Consider the following 23729-nt stretch of genomic DNA (forward strand, 5'->3'; position numbering starts at 1 on the left):
CTTGAAGTCTCCCACCACCTCTGGCTCTTACAGTCTTCCCTCCACCCCCCTGCCCCTTCTGAGCCTTAAAAGAGGGATATGATCCTACCCAGGGCTGAGCACTCCAAAGTCCCCCCATCTCCGCTAGCTCTCCAGTTGTGGGTCTCTGTGTTAATTACCACCTACTGCAAGAAGACTTTCTCAGATACATCTCAAAGGCAAGTCATTCTTGTAGCTTTCAGGCCAACTTATTTAAAATTGTAAATTATTTCTAGAATTTTCCATCTAATGCCTTTGAACCATTTGACCTCAAGAAACCAAATGTGTAGACAACAAAACCACAGAGAGGGAATGACTGTCTGCATAGATGGGGCAATTTGTGTTTGAATTTGTTAAAATCTTTTTATTTTGAAACAATTTCAGGCTTAAAGAAAAGTCCCAGATGGAGCACAAAAAATTCTTGCATGTCCTTCACGGTCCATCCATACATGTACACATGTGTCACCTCCTTTGTCTTCCTGGTCATCCTTGGCTCCAGCTACCTACCAGTCTAGATGTCATGTATCCCCACACATAAAAATCTCAGAGAGAAGCTGGGCGGTGGTGGCGCACGCCTTTAATTCCCAGCACTCGGGAGGCAGAGCCAGGCGGATCTCTGTGAGTTCGAGGCCAGCCTGGGCTACCAAGTGAGTTCCAGGAAAGGCCAAAAGCTACACAGAGAAACCCTGTCTCGAAGAAAAAAAAAAAAACCTCAGAGAGAATGTCCCATCCAAACAGTCAGTGAGTATTTCATAAAATCAATGGTCTTTTATAGACAAGAACCACACTCAGACCTGGAAAAGAACATAGACACTGCACTACCATCCAAGCAACAAACCCCATTCAAATGCCTCCAGTCACCCGCTGCTCTTCTAGGCAAAGGGAGAGCACGCATGCGTAGACACACACACACACAGAGACAGAGACAGAGAGACACACACAGAGAGAGTCTGGGGCCTTGTATAGGACCACTGGACACATGAAGGTGTCTTTAGTCTACTTTAATGTGGAAGGTTCCCCAATCTTTCGTGGACTTTTTAGGGGTGGAGGGCTTTGACATTTTGAAGCACGCATCTTGCCTTACCATGTGTCTTTTTTGTTTTGTTTTGAGACAGGGTCTTACTATGTTACACTGACAATGTAATATCAACTCAATCCTCCTGCTTCAGCCTCTCGAGTGTGGGATTACAGACTGCATGTGACCCCCTCATCCGACCAGACTATCTTAGATAACAGCCCTCAATTGTGGTTTAATTAATGTTTTCTCAAGATTCCTGAGGCTCTGTATTCTGGGTTCCTGCTGCTGGGAGGCATATGATGCCCACCTGTCCAGCCACTGCTGATGTTGACTGGTTACTGAGGAGTTAAGGTCTGCCAGGTTTCTCCCTGTGCTCGCTCTGCAGTTACTGCATACCCTCTGGGCAGCTACTCTGTCACCATACACACATAGCCTGCCTCTTAGCACTCACTAGTTTTTGTCATTGATAATGAGTCTTCCCTGAGACAGTTCCAGCTATGGTGGGTGCCAGATGGTGACTTTCTAATTCACAATCGTTTCAATATTAATTAGCTGGCATTCCACCGTGAAAGGAGTGCTCCCTTCTCATTCATGCATTCACTCGAAACGACTCGTGGGTTTTTATATTATTCTGTGGTGTCATCTATTGCTAAATTGACTTTAATGTTTGATGGACTCTAATGCTCACACAGTCCCTAACATTGCCAGTGGGGACTCCGTCAACCTGGCCACTATGATTTGCGACAGCTCATCCTTCCTTGAGCATTTTTTTTTTTTTTTTTTTTTTTTACTTTCAACACAGGAATGTGTCCTAGGACCAGCCAAAAGTTAACAATCTCCCCTAAGAAGCCTTAATTTCTTCATTCCTTCTATTGGAAAAATATTTAGAAACTAGATCTAAGCTGGGTGTCGTGGTCCACAGCTGTAGTTCTAGTACCTGGGAGTTTTAAGCAAGAAGACGAGCAGTTCAAGGCCACCCTTGACTATATAACGAGTTTGAGGCCAGCCTAGACCACATGAACCTTTGTCTTAGAACAAACAACAAACACGCATGCATACACACACACACACACACACACACACACACACACACACACACACACACACACACACGTTAAACAAACAATAAAAATAGAAAATATGTGAGATCATTTTTTGTTTACAATCCATTTGAGATTTTTGTCTCTGATTTTATGTGATTTAATTTTGAAAATGTAATTTTGAAACATTGCTCTAAATGTCAAAGCTACATAAGCATCTACTTAGAGGAGTGCTGCCCTGGACACACATGCCTTCTACCCTGTTTCTAGCCCCGGTCCTTCACACCCTATTCCCAGCCACCACCATGACCACCATCACATTAGTTTCTCCCTCAGTCTTCTTAGTTTGTTTTTTCTCCCCATTCTCTTCTATATAAGATCTTGCTGCATAGCTCAAACTGGCTTCAAACTCACAATCCTCCTGCCTCACCCTCTCGGGTGCTGGGATTACAATTAGGAGCCTCCACCTCCAGCTTTAGACTTCTTTGTTTCGTTTTGGTTGTGTAGAAATGAACACCACACATCCCCCTTCATTTTTACCAAAAGATATTTGCAGGACACACTTCTTTTTCTTTTAACTTAACAGGACACACTGCTCCTCCCTCCGTATCAGTCACAGATGTGGCTTGCTGGTGTTCACAGCTGTACAGCCAGCCCCTGCATGGATGTCTCTGACTACTCTGATGTTCAAGCATGTAGTTCACCTACAACATTTTTTTACTCAGAATCAATACTACAAGGGATTACTTTGTGCATGAATATTTTTCTTTTCTTTTTTTTTTTAAATATTTTTATTTTATGTGCATTGGTGTTTTCAGGTCCCCTGGAAATGGAATTACAGACAGTTGTGAGCTGCCATGTAGGTGTTGGGAACTGAACCTGGGTCCTCTGGAAGATCAGTCAGTGTTCTTAACCACTGAGCCACATCTCCAGGCCCGAATATTTTCTTACTCTTTTTCCTTTACATTTGTTCTTATATCTCACGTATGTCTGCTGCATCTAGTATTTTTGTGTGTGCGCACATGTGTGGATGGGTCATAGGACAACTTTTAGAAATCAGTTCTCTCCTTCCACTGTGTAGCTTCCTGGAAACAAACTGAAGTTGTCAGCTTGGCAGCAAATGCCTTTACCCTCTGAGCTGTCTTGGCAGTCCAAATTCATAATTTTGGAGGTAAATTTCTAGAGGTGGAATTCTTGGCACAAAGAGAAAATGCACTATTTTTAGATCTTGCCAATTAGCCCACCGGGAAGCTGGCACCAGTTTGAAACCCTGTCGCGGATGTGTGAGATGACCTGTTTCCCACATCCCTGCCCAAAGAATGTGCTGTGTACTATTTGTCGTTCACCAACTTGAGTGGAAAGTTACCTCTGTGCACCTTCAGCCGGCGCCCCACAGGGAATGGAGTCACATGCTTTTCCATGCATCTGAGGCTACTCTGTCTTTGGCTGCTCTGCAGGAGACTCCAGGAGCCTACAGCACACACACAGGATCCTCCTCCTCCTATGTGACCTTGCTACAGTGGGAGAGACAGGCCATCCAGAGGCACCGACACTGAGGATGTGGTAAAGGGATTTGAGAAAGTCTCTTTTGGGACAGTCCAGACAGGGAGGGAACTGAGGCCACCTGGGTAGCTGTCAGACTTATGAAGAGTATCCAGCCTGTCACGTGGCCCAGCCCACTGTCTAGGGAGGGGAGCAGATGACCGGGAGGAGGTGTGGGACAGGTGGTGGTAGTAGCTGTCGGAATGAAGGCTAAACAGCGTTGGTGGAAATCAAAGATAAACGTTCATCCCTCTCACTGTCTACACAGTGCAACCAGATGATGCTGGCTATTTTGAGAAGGTTCCCAGAATGGTGCTTGATGCATATCACGATCTCTCGAGGCAAGCTGGGGACGAGGCTTCAGAGTTTCCGCCACTCTCCCTAGCAGACACTCTTGACATGTGCTCAAGCCTCCCCTCTGTGAGCTGCATGCTGAAGTCACAGTAGACAAACACACATCTGTCTCTCATCCTCTCCCAGTATGAAAGCGCTGTGGCTGGACACCATTCCAGCCTGAGGAACGGGGCCCTCCAAATCCAAATCTCTGGGGCTCGCTGGCTATGAGTAGCCCCAGTTTCTGCCTATATGCTGTATTTTCCATGTTTGTTGGGTACAGTTCTCTAACACAAGCCTGTAGGTACCTGAGGGGTCTCTCTTGATCTCCAGACACCGTGCGGTATCCTTGTTTTTGATGGATTTTCCCTAGATGGAAGAGACAAAGGCAAGGTGTTTATGTGTCTTCCTAGGCAGCACACCTCCTTGCTCAGCTGGGCGCTCAGATTTACACTGCAGAGCTCCTCAGTCCTCTCTCGGAGGAGTCAGAGAAGCAAAGAGTAGAGTTAGCCTGCCTACAGCTGTGTGTACAAGCTTCGAAGCGATGGCGTCTTACAGGGGTAAAAGGGCAGCCCTGCACTCCGCTGGGCATCATGGCTGCACCCTGCAGGGCATCCCTTTGCCACTTGCCCTTCTTTGAACTCCTCCACCCTGGAGCCCACCAAACCCCCCAGGACCACGCTTCCTTGTTGTCTCCCTCCATCTTCACAGAGGGAGGTATAGAGCAGAAACCACACAGGAACCTCAGCCCATTTACCTCACCCCTCTGAGTGGTACCCTCCCATCATGTCGTTGGGCCTTACAGCAGAACTGAGGCAGAGTCCTCACTTCCCAGAGACACACCACAGGACCATGGGCAACTTCCCTAACCTTTCTGAGTCTGATTTCCATGTCTCTAAAACTGGGCTTAGAAGTAATGTGAATTAAGGCTGGAATTGGGGTCACTGTTCCTTGAGTGTGCTATGCCAGATAGAAGAAAAATGTATGGTGGATCTAAGTCCACCTCTGTGTCCCCCCTCCCTGTCCTGTCTGTGAGGAAAGAAGGGAAGGGGGAGGGAAAGAGGGAGGGGGGAGGGAGGGAAGCTGGTCCTTCTTTTTCTCATGCAGTCTCTCTCACCCCACCCAGTTCCTTCCTTCTTGTGGCCACAGCTGAGCAATGAGGAACCTCGCAGTCTGCAGGCACGATCTGCTCCCTGGACCCCACCCTTTGCATTCCTCCTCTTCCCAAGGGAGTTCTCTCTTCCACACTCTCACATCCTGTGGGTGCCACCTCTGGCGCTCCTCAGCCACTGGTGCCCTCCACTCCTCCCACCGCCTCCAGAAGCCTCTCTGGGTCGTGTGCTGCCACCTTGACCTTCACCCGTCCTCCTCGGTTTACTCTGGACGCCAGGCTCTGCACAGGACTGTCCATGTGTATCAAGACCTGGCCTCTCCTGAAAGGTTCATTCTCAGTCACGGACACTGGCTCCCTTGTGCTGCTCAGAGGTCACAGCCTCCTCTGAAGGACTCAAGACTCATGAGAGTGAAAGTAAACAGAGGGACTGTCTAGCCAGATCTGCCTCTCAGTTCCTTGGAACTTTTTAGTAGAATAATTAGTAAGTGGGGCCTACAAAATAAATAAGGTATAGTAGAGACTGGGCATCCAATCAAATGCCATCTTTATATCTGAAAGTTTCTGCTCCTAGACCTAACGTGGATAGGAAAGGATTGGAGAGAAGGAACTGATGCAAATGAATTTGGCATTACGGAAAAAGCCAGGGGCCACCCAATCACCTTCCCCTTTAACTTGTAGAGTTCTTGTCAGAGAGGCCATATAAACAGACCTGGCCTCAGCCTCAGAGTGGCAGACAGAATGTCATGTTGTCCTGCAGGCCAGGCCTCCCACTGAGATAAAAGTATCTCTTCTTTCATCAACCTCAATGAGTAGGTGACTCAATGGCTTATCTTCCCATTGTCTACCTGAACTGGTTTTGGAATCACCTAGGAGATACACTCTTGGGTGTTTCAAGTTAACTGAGGAAGGCAGACTCATGCTAAATTTGGATGGCACCATCCCATGAGCTGGGATCTGAGGCTGGATAAATAGGAAAAAAAGGGAGAGAGCAGCACTCACCAGCTTCCTGCATTAGCATGTCTTCTCATGGAGGACTGTGTCCCCTCCAATCATGAGTCAAAACATACCCTTCCTGCCTTAACTTGCATTTGTCAAACATTTTGTCAAGAAAAGTCACTAATACAGCCATCTTCCAAATTTCTCTTGGGAAGACCACTTTCCAAATGTTTGAATAATTATTTCCTTAGAATAAACAGTATCTTTAATTCCAGGAGGTTTGCCATAAAATATGGCATTAAGGAAACCAAACACATTCCCAAAGATTCTGTATCTATTTGTTACCAGGAGGAATTGTGCTATGTTTAAGACAAGTCAACACCTTTACTAATTAACATTGTGATGTCAATTTTAAGATGTGTCATCAAATAATTGAATTTGTGACTTCATGTTGAGATTGTACTTTGTAAACACTTAGGAAATTAAGGATCATTAAATTTAAAGTTAAATACTGGGAGTGATTTATGAACATAGTCTTCAGTGGGTAAGGAAATTCAATTTATTAAACCATAAAAAGACCTGATACAATTAATGGTTCAGCATTGTTAGGCTTGTACATGAAGTAATAAGTCCATTAAGATTTAAAATCCCATCGGTACACTCAACTTGCCACATGCTGGGCCTGGTGACTGCCATTGACTAGAAAAGCCATGACAGTCCAAGGCAGCCTGCTCTTGCAGGGCAGTCAAAACTACTAGCCTGGTAGGAAGTCCTTCCCTGCTCCTGTGTCCCACCCTTGGTCTCAAAACCATTTCCCCAGCCACTCCTCCATATCACTAGGGTCTGGAATGCCCCTCAAGGACCTGTGTGTTAAGGCCTTGTTCCTCAGCGTGGCACTATTGGGAGGTAGTGGAAACTACATATAGATCTTCAGTTTTTGGGACATGACCTCAAAGGGGGTTATGAGGGCCCAAGCCCTTCCTCTTTCTCTGCTGCTCCTTGGTTCATGATCTGAGTGTGTTTTAATTTACCATGTGCTCCCACCATGATGTGCTGATTCACTCCAGGCCTCAAACCATGAGGACAATTGATGGGAACTAGACTGTACCAACATAGGAACAGATTATCTCAGGGACTTGTCATAGTGATGGAGGCTTGATAAGACTCTTCCACTTAGGGAAGGTAGCATAACCCTGTCTCCTAGTTCACCTCTCCAAGCTGATACCCCAAGTGGGACAATCTTGCACTTGGTCCTCAACCACTTGTCAGATGCCTGCCATGTTCCAGATGTTGTCACCACAGAATGACAGACAACAGAAAAAACCTACCCATACAGGCCATAGCTCTGTGAGGCCAGGCATGGTAGAGCACACCTGTAATCCCAGCACTCTGGAGGCTGAGGTTTGTAAGTCCACTTCCACAGAGTGAAATTCTGTCTCAGAAAAGCAAAGTTCAAGTAAACATTATCCTAAGAGACAATGAGACAAGGATTAAGGGAACCCTAAAAGGGGCTGGAGAGATGGCTCAGAGGTTAAGAGCGCTGGCTCCTTTTCCAGAGGTCTTGAGTTCAATTCCCAGCATCCACGTGATAGCTCATAACCACCTACAATGAGATCTGGTGCCCTCTTCTGGCCTGTATGCTACATGCAGGTAGAGCACTGTATACATAATAAAATAAATAAATCTTTTTTTTTTTTTTTAAAAAAAAAAAAGGAACCCTAAGAAAGTACAGAAGTACTAACCTACTCTTATGGGTCATGGAAGGCTCCCTCAAGGAAAAACTGCCTGGACCCTGAGGAACGCTTTCTGGTCCTGGTGAGGAGAGAGTGGGGGAATGATGCCCACATAGGGCTTATGAGAGTCAGGCCACTCACTGTCGTTAGGGCTGAGAGTGTTCCTCTTCACCACCCTCCTTTTTTTCTCCACACCTCCTCCTTCCCCTCCTCTCCCTCCTCCTCATAATCAACATTGTATAGTTCAGGGAGACTGCAAAACCTCTGAACTTATTTTGCACATATTTTTCCCTGAAGGGATCTCCATAGCTAACAGAAAATTCTTAAAAACAAAACAAAGCCAGTCATGTTTGGTTCTAGCCTAGGGCTCTGGGCCATCCAGCTTCTGGGTCCTGGTGCTCCGGGCAGTGTCGGGGGTGGGCTCACTCTCATGGCATGGGCCTCAGGCTTTGAGATACCATAATCTCTGTATCATCCGACCCCAGCACATCTCATAGGCAGGACAGACTCAAACATGACTGGAGAAAAAGTGGCAATGTAATGATGCCTAATGGTACTCTGCTAGACTCATAGATTGGTGCCTAGCCTAATAGTGATCAGAGAGGCTTCATCCAGCAATTGATAGAAACAAATGCAGAGACCCACAGTCAAACATTAGGTTGAGCCTAGGGAATCCTGCTGAAGAGGAGGAGGAAGGATTGTAGGAGCCAGAGGGGTCAAGGACATCACAAGGAAACACACAGAACAAACTAACCTGGGCTCATAGGAGCTCACAGAGACCAAACAGACAATCAGGAAGCCTGCACGGGACTGACCTAGGCCCTTTGCATACATGTGATGGATGTGTAGCTTGGTCTTTTGTGGGATTCCTAACACTGGGAGCAGGAGCTGTCACTGACTCTTTTGCTGGGTTTTGGGACCCTATTCCTCATACTGGGTTGTCTTGCCCAGCCTTAATACAAGGGAAAGTGCTTAGTCTTACTGCAACTTGATACACCATGTTAGGTTGATATCCATGGGAGATCTGCCCTTTTCTGAATAGAAACAGAGGCGGAGTGGATGGGGTCAGGAGAGGAGGGTAGGGAGAGGGACTGGGAGGAGAGGAGGGAGGGGAAATGTCAGTCAGGATGTAAATAAATAAATACTAAAAATAAATAAATAAAACCACTTTGGCTTTAAGAAGTTATTTGTGGAGCTGGAGAGATGCTCAGCTGTTAAGAGCTCCCGCTGCTCTTTGCAGAAATCCAGAATTTGGTCCCCAGCACCTCTATTGGGCAGTTCACAACCACTTGGACCTTTAGCTCCAGATGAGCTGAAATGTACTAATAAATTAAAATAAAATAAATGTAAATAAATAAGTTTTTAAAAAGTTATTTGCTAGCTGGGCATGGAGGTTCATGCACATAACTCCAGCTCTCAGGACACTGAGTCAAAAGGATCTTGAGTTCTGGGCTAGCCTGGGCTACAGAGTAAGAATGTCTAAATAAAGAAAAAATGTCCATGTTTTTCAAAATGTAGCTCCTGAGCCTGATGGAGTAGGCAGGTGTTCAGAGACATGATCACAGGCAAGTTGGCATCTTTCCCCCACAGGACATCAGACATCATGGTCCTGCCCAAGTGGCCTAAGACACAAGCCTTTGAAGCATCCTGCACATAGAGAAACTTCACACATGGACTGTGGCCAGTGAGGTTCCCGATGTTACTGTCACAGGCCTTCTGGCAAATTCTCTCCACCCTGTTCTGGTCATTCGATGCTGAAGTCAAAGGAGGAGCTTTGTTTGTTCTTTGAGGCAGGGTCTCAGGGTGTGGGCATAGAACTCACCATGTAGACCAAGCTGGCCTTGAGTTCTTGGTGATCCTCCTGCTTCTGCCTCCTGAGTGCTAGCATTGTAGGTGTGCACCCAACTGAAGGCAGGGCTTCTACATGTTTCCACCCAGTGCTCCCAAGTCTGATACTATTACTAATAAAATTAAAGGCAGTGACTCAAAGGTATCAAATGTTCCTGTTTGTTGGGCATGTGCTAAATGCTTGCCATATGCTATCTCACTTAATCCCATAAAGTAGATATTTACTGTCTCCACTTTATGTATAAGGGGAACGAGCTACAGAGAGGGTAGGGAACTTTCTAAAAGTAACGGGAGCAGGTTGAACCCATACTCTTTGGAACCATAGCAATCTGAAGTAGTTTTCTCTCTTAGTCACTCCTCTGTCAGGAGACCCAGCTTCATAGCCAGTGCCATTGATGCAAAACATTGTGTTGTCTTAAGGAAGTGCCGCTGCCCTGCAACCTGCGTGAAGTGCCACTCGGATGGATCAGAAATGATCAGCCACGAGTCAACAACACAGCAAGAAGATGGATCAGAAACTATCAGCCACAAGGCAACAACACACAGCAAGAAGATGGAGATGGTGGCACAACAAACCCTGAGGTGATTATTAGGGGTTTTGTTGGTGTGTGTGTGTGTGTGTGTGTGTGTGTGTGTGTGTGTGTGTGTCTGTCTGTCTGTCTGTCTGTCTGTCTGTCTGTCTGTGTGTGTGGTGTGTGTGTGTGTGTGGTTTTCTCCCTACATACTAGCATAGAAATCATTTCCGCAAAGCACTGTAGATTGCAGTCGCACCTGAGCCTTTCCTGCTGTGTCTAGATAACTGCCCTTTCAAACCCGAGCAACTCACCTGCTGAAAGTCCCAGTAGATGTACGCTCCTCTTTTCGCTGCCTCGGAGCACAGCTCTAATGTGGGCTTTTCTCCACGGCCAGAGTCTGTCAAGCAGTACTGCTCATTGACGTCTTCTCTTGCAATTAGTTCCCCCACATAGAATTCTCCAGAAAGGAGGTAGTACACGTTCTACAAAAGAGCAAGGACATCATGCTGGGCCCAGCGAGCAGGGAGGCCTCAGCCATTAAAATGTATGCTAGAAAACCTAGCTACAGAGAGGCCTGAGAACATTCTAAAAGTGCCTAGGACAGGATTTGAGCTCAAGCCCTCTGAAGCCACAACAGTCTTAAGTATTTTTCCTTCTCAACCACCCTTCTGTGTTCAGGAGACCCGACTTTACAGCCAATTCCAAGGTGGTAGTTTTCTCCCTAGACACTGCCATAGAAACTTCAGGAACTCGGGGAAGACATGAGGATGGTTGACCTAGGCATGGGGAGAGTATGAACATCCTGGGACATGGATCTCACTGCCTTTCTCAACAGCCCTGGCACATGCTAGCAAGAAGGGCAGACAGGGACATTCAGCCCACCCTCCTTCCCACGAGGGCTCTATGATGATCTATAACATATCCCCCAGAGGCTCATAGGTTGGATGGTTGGTGACCAGCTGGTGGATCCAATCACTGAGAGCTGACTGGCTCTTGGGCCTGCCAACCTAATCAGTGGATTCATCATCTCCTTGGTGGATTCCTAATTTGATGATATTGTTGCGGGGGGAGGACTAGTCAGAGTTGGCTACTAAGACCATGTTCTAAGGATTGTATCTTGTCCCTGATCTTTCCCCCACCCTTTCTATGCTTGTACCCCCGCTAGCAACTTCGATATGATGTTCTGCCTCACCAGAGGCCCACATCTTGGAGCCATGCAAGCATGGACTGGAACCATGAGCCAAAATAAATCTTTTGACCCTAAGTTGTTGATCACAGGTATTCTAGCAATGAATAGCTGATGAACATGGCTGGTATGGATGACGGATGGGACTTATCTTTGAAGAATGATCTCAACTGAAGTGAAGAAACTATCAATAGAAGCACAGGTGATGTTGGTCACCCAAGTGATGCTGATCCCAGGGAAGCAGCCTGCCTTCAAATTCCCAACCTGACATAGACCTTCAATCAGCTTGGATGAGTCTTTGTGGCTCTGGTTTCCAATAGTTTCTGTACCCCCTGAAAGTTCTCTGCAAGGACCATGTACAAAGTAAAAAGTTAACTGGCAATGTAGCTCATGGGTACAGTGCCTGACTGGCATGCAGGAAGCTCTGGGTGTGATCACTGGCACTGCATAACTGGTGGGCTGGCAAACACCTCTAGACCCAGCACTTGGAATGAGGTGGATGGCAGCAGGCAAACCAAGATTTGGGGGTGGCAAAGCTGGAGATGTGGCTCAGCAGTTAGGATCGCTGGATATTCTTGTAAAGGACCTCAATTCAGTTCCCAGCACCCACATGGTGGTTCATAACTATCTGTAACTCCAGTTACAGGGGATCCTATGCCCTCTTCTGACCTCTGTGGGCACTGGGCACCAGGCACTCACGCAATGCATCTACATGTATCTAGGCAAAACACTCATACACATAAAGTAAATATATTTTTAAATACATTTTTAAAAAGCAAAGTAAGATAGTATATGTCTGTAGTCTCAATAACAAAGTTCCCTAAAAACGCCCTCCACTTGGCGCCATCATATCTATCCCAACCAGCACAGGGATCCCCCTTTTCCCTCTCCTCTCCAGCCAGCTTCCTTCTGCAGGAGTATAGATGGGCTTGCTTGTTCAGTTTCCAAGGCACACATTAGAATGAATAGCAGAGCCACAAGTTTAGAGGATAAGAAGTGATGGGGGGAGGCTGCCAATAAAACTGTCACCCGGAGAATGAATGTCCTCCCCAGAGCCCTCCTGCCTGTTCTCCCTGCCCCTGTGGGCCTGCCTGTCACTACTGAACTTTTTGAAACGAACAGTACATGCTTACACATTACCCAGGATGCTCATCTCCTGCCTTCCCCATCCTCTAACAGTAAGGAAACGCTAACTTGTGGCACAGGTTCTCTGAGCCAGTACAGACCTACTACCTTGGCGGGGTGCCAGTGGGAGATACCTGTTCACTGAGCTCACGGCAAGGTTTCATTTTGGGAGAGTTGCCTGGAACAGGTCCTCGGTCCAGGCAAACACTTTCATCCAGTGAATTTTTCATCTAAAGGAGAAAACACAAGCACACCATTGGAGAGAATCATAGAAAGAAGACACCTCAGGTCCTGTATTTTTTGGTTTGGGTTTTGGTTATACCACGGGATGACAGAAAACACTGCCAGCAGAGGGCGATCTGCTCCTGCCCAGTTCAGAGGAGTGAAGTCAAACGCGGGATGAGGCGCTAAGGGGGTCAAGCAAAGGATGCAGAGGTGGAGGAGAAAAAGAAGAAGGTGTTGGGAAGAAGGAGAAGAAAGGAAGCCTCTCAGGAGCAAGAAGAAAGAGGAGCAGCTGAAGGGAGCTTGGGCAGGAAGGATTCAGGACAACTCCTTGACGGCTCTGGGTTCCTAGCCTTGTCTTTTTACAATGAAACAGTTCACATCTGAGCTGTAGATTTCCAACACATACTCTTCCATAGCAGATGATGTTGGGGATTGGCTTCAGGAGTGGGTAGATATTTTTCAGGTACCAGTCAAAGGATTTACATTTCAGTTTCTCCCGAAGTGCCTTTCTGGAAGAAATGTCTCCATAGTCGATTCCCGAATTCTGAAGAGAAAACATGGGTGGTATGTGTTCATTAGACTTCAAAGCACCCTTGACTCAAATCGGTTCCTGTGGATCGTGTGGGCACTGGCTCTTTCCTTAGACCTTAGAGATGACTTTGATCTCTTATATTCATAGAGGGAAAGCAGAAGCCTGGAGCCCTGGGCACCCTGGCTGGCTTTTTATCCTGACAGAGCTTGTGTGGGGGCCACTCAAGCTTATTTCTCATGACTGATTTCTCCCGTTTTGAGATGCCACTGGAATCAAAAGGATATAAAAGACAATGGCCAGAAAATGCTTAAACTAAACTTCTGGTACCAAAATTCGGACTGTGAGGGGAACTTTGTGGAAGTGGTGTTTGTGAGGAACCACTGTGAAGGAATACTAAGGGAGGCAGACAGAGAAGGAAATGCAGAAACTGTGTATCTCTCATCTTCCAGAATTCTTGTAAGGTCTGTTTCTGATGGTACTTTGTTCATTGGTTTAGGGAGCTCCCTTTATGGCTTCCTTTATGACACCACGACACTGCTAAGAGAGAACGCTAAGGATGATGGGCGGGGGAGGGGGGGCAGTGCTCATTTGCCCACCATGCCCACGGCTACCCTGAACACCAGAAGACTTTCTCTCCCAACAGGCAGCTAACTGCAGGAGCTGAAACTGCTGAAACCACTTTCATGACTTTGAACTCTGAAGGAGGTTCAGGAATTTCTGCTCATCCTTTTTATCTTCTCCTGATCTACTGGTTCCTGAGTCCCACCTTGCTCCTGATCTCTAGGCTTTTCCTTCTAGGCTAATTCCACAGCCTATCACTGCCCAGACTCCCCTGGTCTCTGGCGACTCCCTGAATGTACCCTGTGATGGAAGAGGAGTTTGCCAGTGAGGTGACTGGTCTCTGTGAGTCAAGCATGCCTCAACGAACAGGATCCAGAGGTCAGGGAGAGGAGACAGCAGAGCAGCCTGGGGAAAGCGGGCTCAGTTCAGAGCACCCCCATTCATGTGAGTCCAGCAACGCTACATACCCCCTCCATTTATCCATGCCGCCTGCCCTATCCACGCCCTCTTAAGAGAACGAATGCCTGGCCTGGATATGTTGCTCTGTTGGTTGAATGCTTGTCTAGAATGCATGAAGCCCTGGGTTCGATCCCCAGCACTGCATGAAACCAAGTATGGTAGCACATACTTATCATCCCAGCCCTTAGGAAGTGGAGGTGGGGGGTCAGAAACCCAGGGTCATCCTCAGCTACAGAGCAAGCCCAAAGCCATCCAGGGCTACATAAGTCCCTGCTGTAGAGGAGGATGGAGGACAAAAAGGTGCTGTGTTCGACCCTGCGTGGTATGAAATGAAGAACATGGAATCTGGAAGGCAGACATGTTTGAGTTTTGTCTCTGCTCCTCACTGTCTGCACCAGTGTTAGCTTCAATCATTTCCTTCCAACTCGCTTTGTGCCTGGGCTTCCTCATCCATAAAACTACCCTGTAGCTGCACTCTGATGGTTAGAGAATTCATCTATGAGCCAGTATGCTGGCTCAGACCTCTATTTCTCCACACTGAAGAAGCTGAGGCAGGATTGCCATGAGCTAGCTCTAAACCAGCCTGAGATACTGTGAAGATGCCATCTGGACAGTGTTACACCTATATACATACAACTGGGAACTGCTGTCACACTGGGGACCATACCTTAATCCACCGAGCCCAGGACGTTGTGTTTGTCCCACAGCTTCTCATCCCCCCCCCCATCACTGCTACCTCCTCTTCCTTCCTTTTCCCTTCTGTTGAATCCACAACCAACCTGGAGAGGAATGTTCCAGGCCAAGTAGACCATGTATTTGTGTTTGTCCATCCAGGTTTCAGCCACCCGCAGAGCATTCCGCCGCAAGGGAATATCTAGGTTCATGGCATAGGGCTTGTAGTATCTCCCTAGGTGAGCGATCCGGGAGCAGGGTAAGATCTCAATCTTCCCTCCACACTGCCACACCTGCAGGAGAGGGACAACACCACCTTCCCTCAATACCCTACAGCCAACGAACTGGCAAAGACCCTTCTTTCTTTTTTGGCTTTTTGAGACAGAGTTTCTCTGTGTAACAGCTCTGGCTGTCCTGAAATTCTCTTTGTAGACCAGGCTGGCCTTGACCTCACAGAGATCTTCCTGCCTCTGCTTCCCAAGTGCTGGGACTAAAGGTGTGCGCCATCACCGCCCAGCAAGACCCTCCCCTTTTGAGACAGTCTCACCCTATAGCTCAAGTTGGCCTACTCAGCCCAGACTGGCCTCACTGCAATCTTCCTGCCTGAGTTCCTTAAGTGCCGGGATTAGGAACATGAGCCACCACAATCAGCTTGGAAACCTTAATCTTCCCACTCCCACCACAAGGGCACCTCCCAAACTTCTTCTATAAATCGACCTAGCCAGTCAGACTGCTTCTCTTCTGGTGTCAAACGGCTCTGTCAATCCAACCTCCTTCCGGAAGTCCTCCTTAAAGGCTCAGAGAAGGGCCTGCCTCTGCTACTCAGAACAAGGAAGCCCAAGACACCTGAGGCACCTTGTCAGGAGCCACTCTCGTTAGCCAGCTTCCCATAATCCTTCTCTACTAGCATACCAGATACACATCCGAAGGATGGGCAGATGCTAGTAGTCTCCTTGGTCCTTCCTCCTGGGGTCAGCACCCTCCCCCAACCCTTTGTTCTTGAGTATGGGCCTGCCACCTTCCCAGGACAACAGGACGCTTTTGCATCTGTGTGTGGTTGTGTGATAAAAGACCGCGATGCCCATCTTGCTAGAAGACAGAATCTTTTTTTTTTTTTTTTTTTTTTTTTGGTTTTTTGAGACAGGGTTTCTCTGTGTAGCTTTGCGCCTTTCCTGGAACTCACTCTGTAGCCCAGGCTGGCCTGGAACTCACAGAGATCTGCCTGGTTCTGCCTCCAGAGTGCTGAGATTAAAGGCGTGTGCCACCACCGCCCGGCTAAGACAGAATCTTTTGTTAGCTTTGAAGAAGCAAGCCAATGTGGGATAAGCTACCAAACAGGGAGAGTCACATGACCAGAAACTAAGAGGGGCTTCCAAGTGCCAGTCAGGAAAAAACAAACAAGCAAACAAAAAACAAAACAAAGAAACAGCGAATGTTGCCTCCTTTGGTGTTGAACAGTATCAATGACCTGTGACCTTAAAGGCAAGTCCTTCCCCATTTCAACCTAAGTGAGAGCCTGCTCCTGACTGAATATTGGTCTCCATCCTTGCATAGACCCCTGATCACAGGCGCGATGAGCTTATAAGCACATCTGGCTAGGTGTGATGATGTGCACCTATAAGCTCAGCCCCCGGCAGACAGAAGCAGGAGTAGTGTATGTTCAAGAACACCCTGCCTGGTCTACTCAGCAAGCTGTAAGCCAGCCAAGGCCACATAATGAGACCCTGTCTAAAGGAGGAAAAATGAGAAGAGAAGGAAGGAAAGTGGGGGTGGGGAGGGGCAAAGGGAGGGGAGACACAGCGAAAGACCTTCAGGACGTCCTGGCTCAGGTCTGTGTAGACTGAAGTTTCTCCGTCCTGCCTGGCCCTGCCCAGGCAGCAGCTGTTTTTAGAAAATAATCACTCAATGGCCGTGGCATTACAGGTCTGCTGGCATGTGGCTCCTTGGGCAGCAGGCTGGCATCTCCCCTCAACTCTGCCCTTCTTTCTCCCTGTATTCAGTTTGGCTTTCCCACCTAGCTATATTCTGTCCTGCCATAGGCCCAAGCAGCTTTATTTATTAACCAATATTAGCAACACATATTCATAGCATACAGAAGACTAGAAAATTATAATTATAGTTCTCCTTAGTTATGATAAAAGGTAAATTAGATATAAAACTTTAGACTCATGAAGATAGGATAGATGATAGAATATTGTCTTTAATTTTGCTAAATACAAATAGACTAGATATTGTAACTGTAATTCTTGCTTGATAACTGTTTTGTTATATGCAATTTTACTATGTTAAAATGAAAACTTTCCTTGTTGATCAGACAGAAAAGGGGAAGTGCTGTGGGGTGGTCTTTCTGTATGCTGTGACGACGTGTTGTTACCATTGGTTAATAAAGAAGCTGCTCTGGCCCATGGCAAGACAGGCTATAGCCAGGAGGGAGAAGAAAGGCAGAGTTGAGCAGATGCCAGCCCCCTGCCCAAGGAGCAACATGCCAACAGACCTGTAACAACACAGCCAAATGGCAATACATAGATTAATAGACATGGGTTAATTTAGGATGAAAGAGCTAGCTAGCAAGAAGTCTGGGCCATAGACCAAACAGTTTTTATTAATATCAAGCTTCTGAGTGATTATTTTTTGAAAACGGATGCTGCCCGGGCAGGACCAGGTAGGACCGAGAAACTTCAGGCCACAGGTCTGTCATTCCAGTTACCACAGAGGCTGAGGGAAAATTGGAAATTCAAAGCTTATCTGAACTACAGGATCTATTCAAGGCCAGCCTGAGCAATTTAGTGGATCACATCTCAAGGCGGAAAGTAAGAGGAGGCCTGGGAATAGCTCAGTAGTAATGAGTCCTCAGTACTTAAGGAAAAAGGAAAGGATGTGTCTGGCTCTAAGACACCTGGCTTGAAATGATACATCACTAACTTGTGCAGGTCTTCTCCATATTCCCACGACTCGTGGTCTGAACCAACCTGACGGAGCACCAGCTCGCTCGCTGATCATATGTGCTGATATTTGGCTTTGAAAACATGAGTTTTATAAAGATTTATTTTCTTGTTTAAATGATATGTGTGTTCCTGGGGTGGTGGTGGTATGTGTATGTGATACAGATGCCCACAGGAGCTAGAAAAGGACATCAGACCCCCTGGAGATGGAGTTAAAAGTTGCTGTGAGCTGCCTGCCATGGGTGCAGGGAATCAAACTCTGGTTGTCTGTAAACACACCACATGCTCTTAACCACGGAGCCGTTTCTCCAACCCCCCAAAATATGGTTTTGGTGGCAGTGGATAAAAGAATTTTCTCATCCTACTGGGCCACTATTATATTTCCTGTGTCTTTTCTTCACGGTGACCTCAAGGGGTGGCAATTTCTGGCAAAATTCTGGCAAGTTGCTCCAATTTAGGTTGGCAACCTCCTGCACCCTTCCCTGACCCAAGAGCTGCTGGCCCGCACCCTGCCAATTCAGTTAATATAGCAGAAGTGATAGAAGACTAAGCCTGAGGATTCAGTCTTATTAAGTGATATTCAAAATTGGTGAATATCCTACCCCTTCAGCTCTCGACCCATGAAGGAATTTCCTTTCTGAACAGTCAGGCTTGGAGTCAGGCCGGCCTGTGTTCACATCCTGACTCCTCATCTGGCTGGTTAGACAAAACACCACCTTCCCTGAGCTTCAGCTTGCTCAGGCACAGAAAGAGGAGGCAGCCACCACCTGGGCTGTTGGGAGAACTCAAGGACATGCCAAGTGCAGCAGTGAGTACCTACTACATGGTGACAAAAGCGCATCTTTTCCTCCAAGTACTTCTTGGTCTCCCCTCATCAGCGCAGATCTTGTAGATGTCATATCCTAATCCAATTCGTTTCTGGTTTTGTTTTTCCCACTCAATCATTTCAAAATTCAAATCCAAATGCTGGAGCCTGGAAAAATGGCTCAGTGGTCTAGAGAACTGGTTCATATCCCAGATGTCCTGGGTTAGAGTCCAAGCACCACATGGCTCCAGGGGGATCTGATGCCCTCTTCTGGCCTCCAGAGGAACTGCAGACATGTGATGCACAGAACAGGCAAAACACCCACACGCATAAAATAATTTTAAAAAAAATTCAAACACAAGGTAAAATTTGTTAGATTATGCCTATAATCCCAGTACAGGGGAGGCTGAGGTAGGAGATTACCACAAGTTCAAGGCCAGTTTGGACAAAAAGTAAGACCCTGTTCAAAACAAAACAAAACAGAAAACTCAGCTTTTATTTCAGTTTTTACAGTTGATGGGATTTTCCAACTCATGTAAATTAGGAAATGAAAAAAATGTAACAGTTGGCACAAGAGCCTTTTATTCATATTAAAAATAAATATTGTTTATAAAATAATAAATTTTTTCAATTGTTCTTGCTGAACAATTTTAAACTTGGCTATTCCAATTTATCTATTTATTCGTTAGTTTATTTATTTTTAATTAAAATGTGTTTATAAGTGTTGTGTGTACACATATGTTTGTATAAATACATATGTATTTATTTTTAATTAAAATGTGTTTATAAGCGTTGTGTGTACACACACGTTTGCATAGATGTGCATACATGTGGAGATCCAAGGTGACCCTCCCTGGGAGTCTCTCCAGGGTCTCTCCCTGAGCCTGAGGCTCAGCCACTGAGTTAAGATGGCTAACCAGACCCCGGGCCACCACACAGCAATGAGTCTCGTTAAAGCAGGAAACAAAAACGTTTGTTGAAATCTCCTCCTTCAGAGTTTATAAACTTTCCCATGATTGTATAACAGACAGACAACGAGAGTGACAGACAGAGAGAGGGGAGGCAGGGAAATGAATAGATATAATAAAAGCCTTTTTTAAAAAGCCATCTTATTGAGCCAGGTGGTGGTGGTACATGCCTCTAATCCCAGCACTCGGCAGACAGAGTCAGGCAGATCTCTGAGTTCGAGGCCATCCCAGTCTACAGAGTGAGTTCCTGGACAGCCAGGGCTACACAGAAAAACCCTGTCTTGAGAAACAAAACAATCAAACAAGCAAAGCATTCTTATTTTAAAAAGCAGAATTCAACCTTAAAATTCCTGCTGGAGAGTCCGATTTGGGAAGCTCAGGCAGAGAAGGATGGCAACTTCAAAGCCAGCCTATGCAACTGGGAAAGACCTTGTCTCAAAACTAAAGGAGCTTGGGCTGTACTCAGTGGTAGAAGGCTTGTCCAACAAGTCTTTGGACTTGTCTCCCCTAAAGATGGTGTACCCCAGAAATTAAAAATTCCTGGAATCCTCTGGAGAAAAAGAAACATCTTCATAGCCTCAACTCTACCACTGACCACCAAAATTCTCAGATCACATGATACAGGCCTATACCAGAAAGTTCTGCCCCAGAGTCCCCTTGCCTACCACTTGCTCTTCAGTCTAGACACCTGGAAATGCAATAATCTGTCCATCTCTTGAGCAATCACTCAGCTGAGTTCTAGGATTCCAGAATTCCTATGACTTTCCAATAATCCCCCTCTGCTTCATCCCTTAGAGAAGAGAGCAAGTACATACCCTTAGGCTAAGCTCCACATTCTCTCCTCCATAGACCAGCATTCCACCATCCAGAGCTCCGATCTCTGTCAAGAAGATCCTGTTGGCGGCCAGGATACCCATGATGGAAGGACTTCTGCAAAGCACGGGGTAAGGAGGTTACTAATCCCCCTTCAAGAAACAGGCCAGCATAGAGGGGAGGCCTGGGAAGCCCCACAATGGCCTTCAGGATTCTGCCCAAGTCTTTGCTTATCCTGAAGGCTTTCTGAAATGATAAGGCTAGGCTGAAAGTGTGTTCACTGTACCATCACCACCCTTCACAAATGATACTGGAATGTCATCTTTCTTCATAGTCTGATAATGCTAGAAGTTGCCTCAAGTACTTTCTAAAAAGTTAAAAATTTGAGTTTTGTCTGAAAACCTAGATAATGCCAAAGGTCTATGATTTCTATTCTGGGCTCAGGCCTTTAGGTTTTTTATTATTGTTATCCCTCTTATGTTTCTCTTACCCCTTTTCTGCTCCTCCACCTCGCCTCCATTACAGTCATCAGAGACAGACAAGTCCCGCACAGTTCATTCTGATTAAGCTCTCTCAGCACACGCACGCACGCACGCTTACGTCATTGGAGCGGTGACATCATCCAGCTGACGCCAGGCTTGTGGTACATGATCATACCGGCACCACAGCTGCCAGTCAAACCCATCCACTGCCAGTTCCACCTTTTCCAGTTCGAAGGTGTTGAAATCAATGTTGTCGAACACAGGCGACAGGACCACCGTGGGGTCTTCCCGAATCCGCGACAGAATGGGCTCAGCCCTAGAAGAGAATACAGTCAGAGCAGACGTGTGGCTATGTGGGTCAGCAGTGGGCTGCAGCAGACCGACACTGTGAACCTTGCCCTCACATGGAAGGCATTTTTATTTCAGTTGGGTGGGAACTAAAAAGGACTTTCTAGTGTCTGGAGAATTTCCTAGGTTCTGGATAGCTGGGGCTCCTAGCAGCTGAGCCAGGCCAAGAGCAGATTTGAAATTGGTGTCCAGCTGTCACACCCAGGCCACTGTGAATGAGGACTGTAAGCATTCTATCTGAGTTTGCACGATTCCTGTTTCCAAATGGTGTCTGTCTCCTGTGCGATTGTCCACATTGTTCATATAATCTTTATTTCATGTCATTGAAGAGCTAGGAAAACAGGAGGAATTGCCAGTGCTTACATTCTACATTTTAAAGATAAATATACAAATGTCTAATTAAGTGGCTATTCAAAGTCACAAAATATTCAGCAAAGTCAGGGTCTGGCTGTCAATATTTTAAGCCCCCACCCCATATTTGATTACACTGTGAACCCCAAGACCATGTTAATAAAATCAACCTTGGCTCAGAGGGCAGAGCCAGCAACTAGTTGACAGGAATTAGCCATAGAGAGTCTGGAGGAGCCAGGAAGACAGATAGAGAGATGCACAGGAAGGAGGAGGGAGGGACTTGGAGTTTGGCAGTCTTTTTGGTTTGGGATGGCTGGAGAGATGCTTCTCTTGCTGGTTCTCCAGCAAAAAAAAAAAAAAAAAAAGTTCAGCTGGTTTCTTCTCAGCCTCTCTGAGCTAGCAGGTTTTCACTCCAACATCTGACTCCCCAGCCTTTATTGGTAAATAGAACAATAGAGACTTAGTTAAAAACTATATTTGGTGGCAGTTGAGGATCACCGACTGTGGAGGTAGGGGATGGGGGTAATGAAGCTGGTAGTTAAAATATCAGTAGATTCAGGGGTAGTCACTCAGCTGATGGAAAAAACAACACACACACACACCTCTCTCATGCACACATGCAGTATGGCCCAGACTAGCCTTGATTTTGTGACCCTCCTGTCTCTATATCCCAATCATGAGATTATGGACATGCATCACACCAGGCTTACACTATTTCTCGTGTCCGACAAGACTCCCTGAATGAAAGCTTTACAACCTCCCTTTGTTCAAGGACTGGTGTCAGTATTTCCTGACTTGCCATATACAATAACTTAGTTCTGTCTTTTCCTGAAAGCAGCAGCCTTCCAGAACCTTACCATCCAACATTCACTTCAATGTGAGCATCCAAGATGGCAACCACATCAGCTGTAGCAGCTTCCAGGCCAGTGTTGCGGGCTTGAGCAAGACCTCTCCTCTTTGTGTGCCTTATAAGTTTCAGCAGGACTGGATAGCTCTGGTTGTATAGCATAATCGCCTCATCCAATCTTCTCTTCAGTTCTCCTACCAACCAGACACATAGAGACACTGCGTAAAAAAACGAATGTGATGCAGAAATTTTACATTGTCCTGTAATAGTGTGTGGGGGATGCCACTGAAAGGTGAGCAACTCCAGAGCCTTGACTGAGGATGTAGATAACGTTTGCCCAGCATTTTCCCTCCAGACAATTACCATTCCTCATTTCCTTTCCCTGCCCTTGATTCTCCCTGCTTAGGAGATGTGAAACACTGGTCAAAAGTATATCTTACATACCCAGAAACTCGTAGGCAAAGAAACAGGGCAGGTACTTAAAGTTGTAGCACTGGTGGAGAGTTTGCAGAGACAGCCTGGGGAACCACTACAGCTTAACTGCAAGGCTTTCTAGAGAACCCGAATAAGCAGCTTTGCTTTGTTTTAGACATCCCTGGCTGTTCTGATTACGTCACAATGGGTACAAATGCTCAGACTGATCTATGCCAGCATCTAGCTGAATCTAGCTGAGGAGTTTATTCTCAATATTATGCAAGCAAGACTCACTCTTCCCAGACTGTTTACAGTGGTTTTTTCCTTCCCCCATCCCCTCTCTTTTTATAAAGCCTGTCTCTGCCTTTGTTAACTCAGGCTACCAGTTGCCTTCTTTGCATATTTGAAAGCAGCTTCAGCTTTTATGCAAATCACTAAGTAGTATGCAAAATAGCTAATCAAATGACCCAGTTATCCACTGGTGACGTACGTTTTTTGGCTTGGTTGGTTTTTGAGACAATCTTACTCTGTAATCTAGACTAGCCTCAGACTCAAAGTAATCCTCCTTCCTTAGCCTCCTAAGGGCTGGTACTACAGGCATCACTGATAATATTAATTCACTTAATCATTTATAGAACCCTATGAATGATAGCACTAACATATTCCCACTGAACAGATGAAGGGAAACGTAGGCATGGGTAGAGAAGAAACTTTCCAAATCACACATCCATTTGGTGGCACAGCTGCGCTGTCTTTAACCACACACTGGCTCAAGAACCATGTGCACAGCTGCCCGATTTCATTAAGCTCCCCACCCCCACCACCAGCACCTCCTCTCTCCCTACATCCAAGGGATGGAATCCTTGTTGGTTCCTCTCTCAAAGGATGAATATATTTGTGTA

General features: G+C 46.4%; 1 protein-coding gene across 2 annotated transcripts in view; it reads right to left on the reverse strand.

Moving 5' to 3' along the window:
* Positions 1-355: 355 nt before the first annotated feature.
* Galnt8 (polypeptide N-acetylgalactosaminyltransferase 8) overlaps positions 356-23729 on the reverse strand; it is a 36350-nt gene continuing 12976 nt past the window's right edge. The window contains exons 4-11 of one of the 2 annotated variants that reach the window (XM_006987898.3): positions 22424-22607; positions 20986-21183; positions 20388-20502; positions 14965-15150; positions 13040-13177; positions 12543-12638; positions 10409-10579; positions 356-4320 (exon numbers count right to left, since the gene is read on the reverse strand). In XM_006987898.3, coding sequence (XP_006987960.3) covers positions 4177-4320; positions 10409-10579; positions 12543-12638; positions 13040-13177; positions 14965-15150; positions 20388-20502; positions 20986-21183; positions 22424-22607 — 1232 coding nt within the window. In that variant the 3' untranslated portion in view covers positions 356-4176. The remainder of the gene's footprint in view (positions 4321-10408; positions 10580-12542; positions 12639-13039; positions 13178-14964; positions 15151-20387; positions 20503-20985; positions 21184-22423; positions 22608-23729) is intronic. The other variant, XM_076568012.1, reaches the window with a different exon arrangement.

Source organism: Peromyscus maniculatus, chromosome 3 (genome assembly GCF_049852395.1).
Source record: "Peromyscus maniculatus bairdii isolate BWxNUB_F1_BW_parent chromosome 3, HU_Pman_BW_mat_3.1, whole genome shotgun sequence".
Lineage (NCBI taxonomy): Eukaryota > Metazoa > Chordata > Mammalia > Rodentia > Cricetidae > Peromyscus > Peromyscus maniculatus.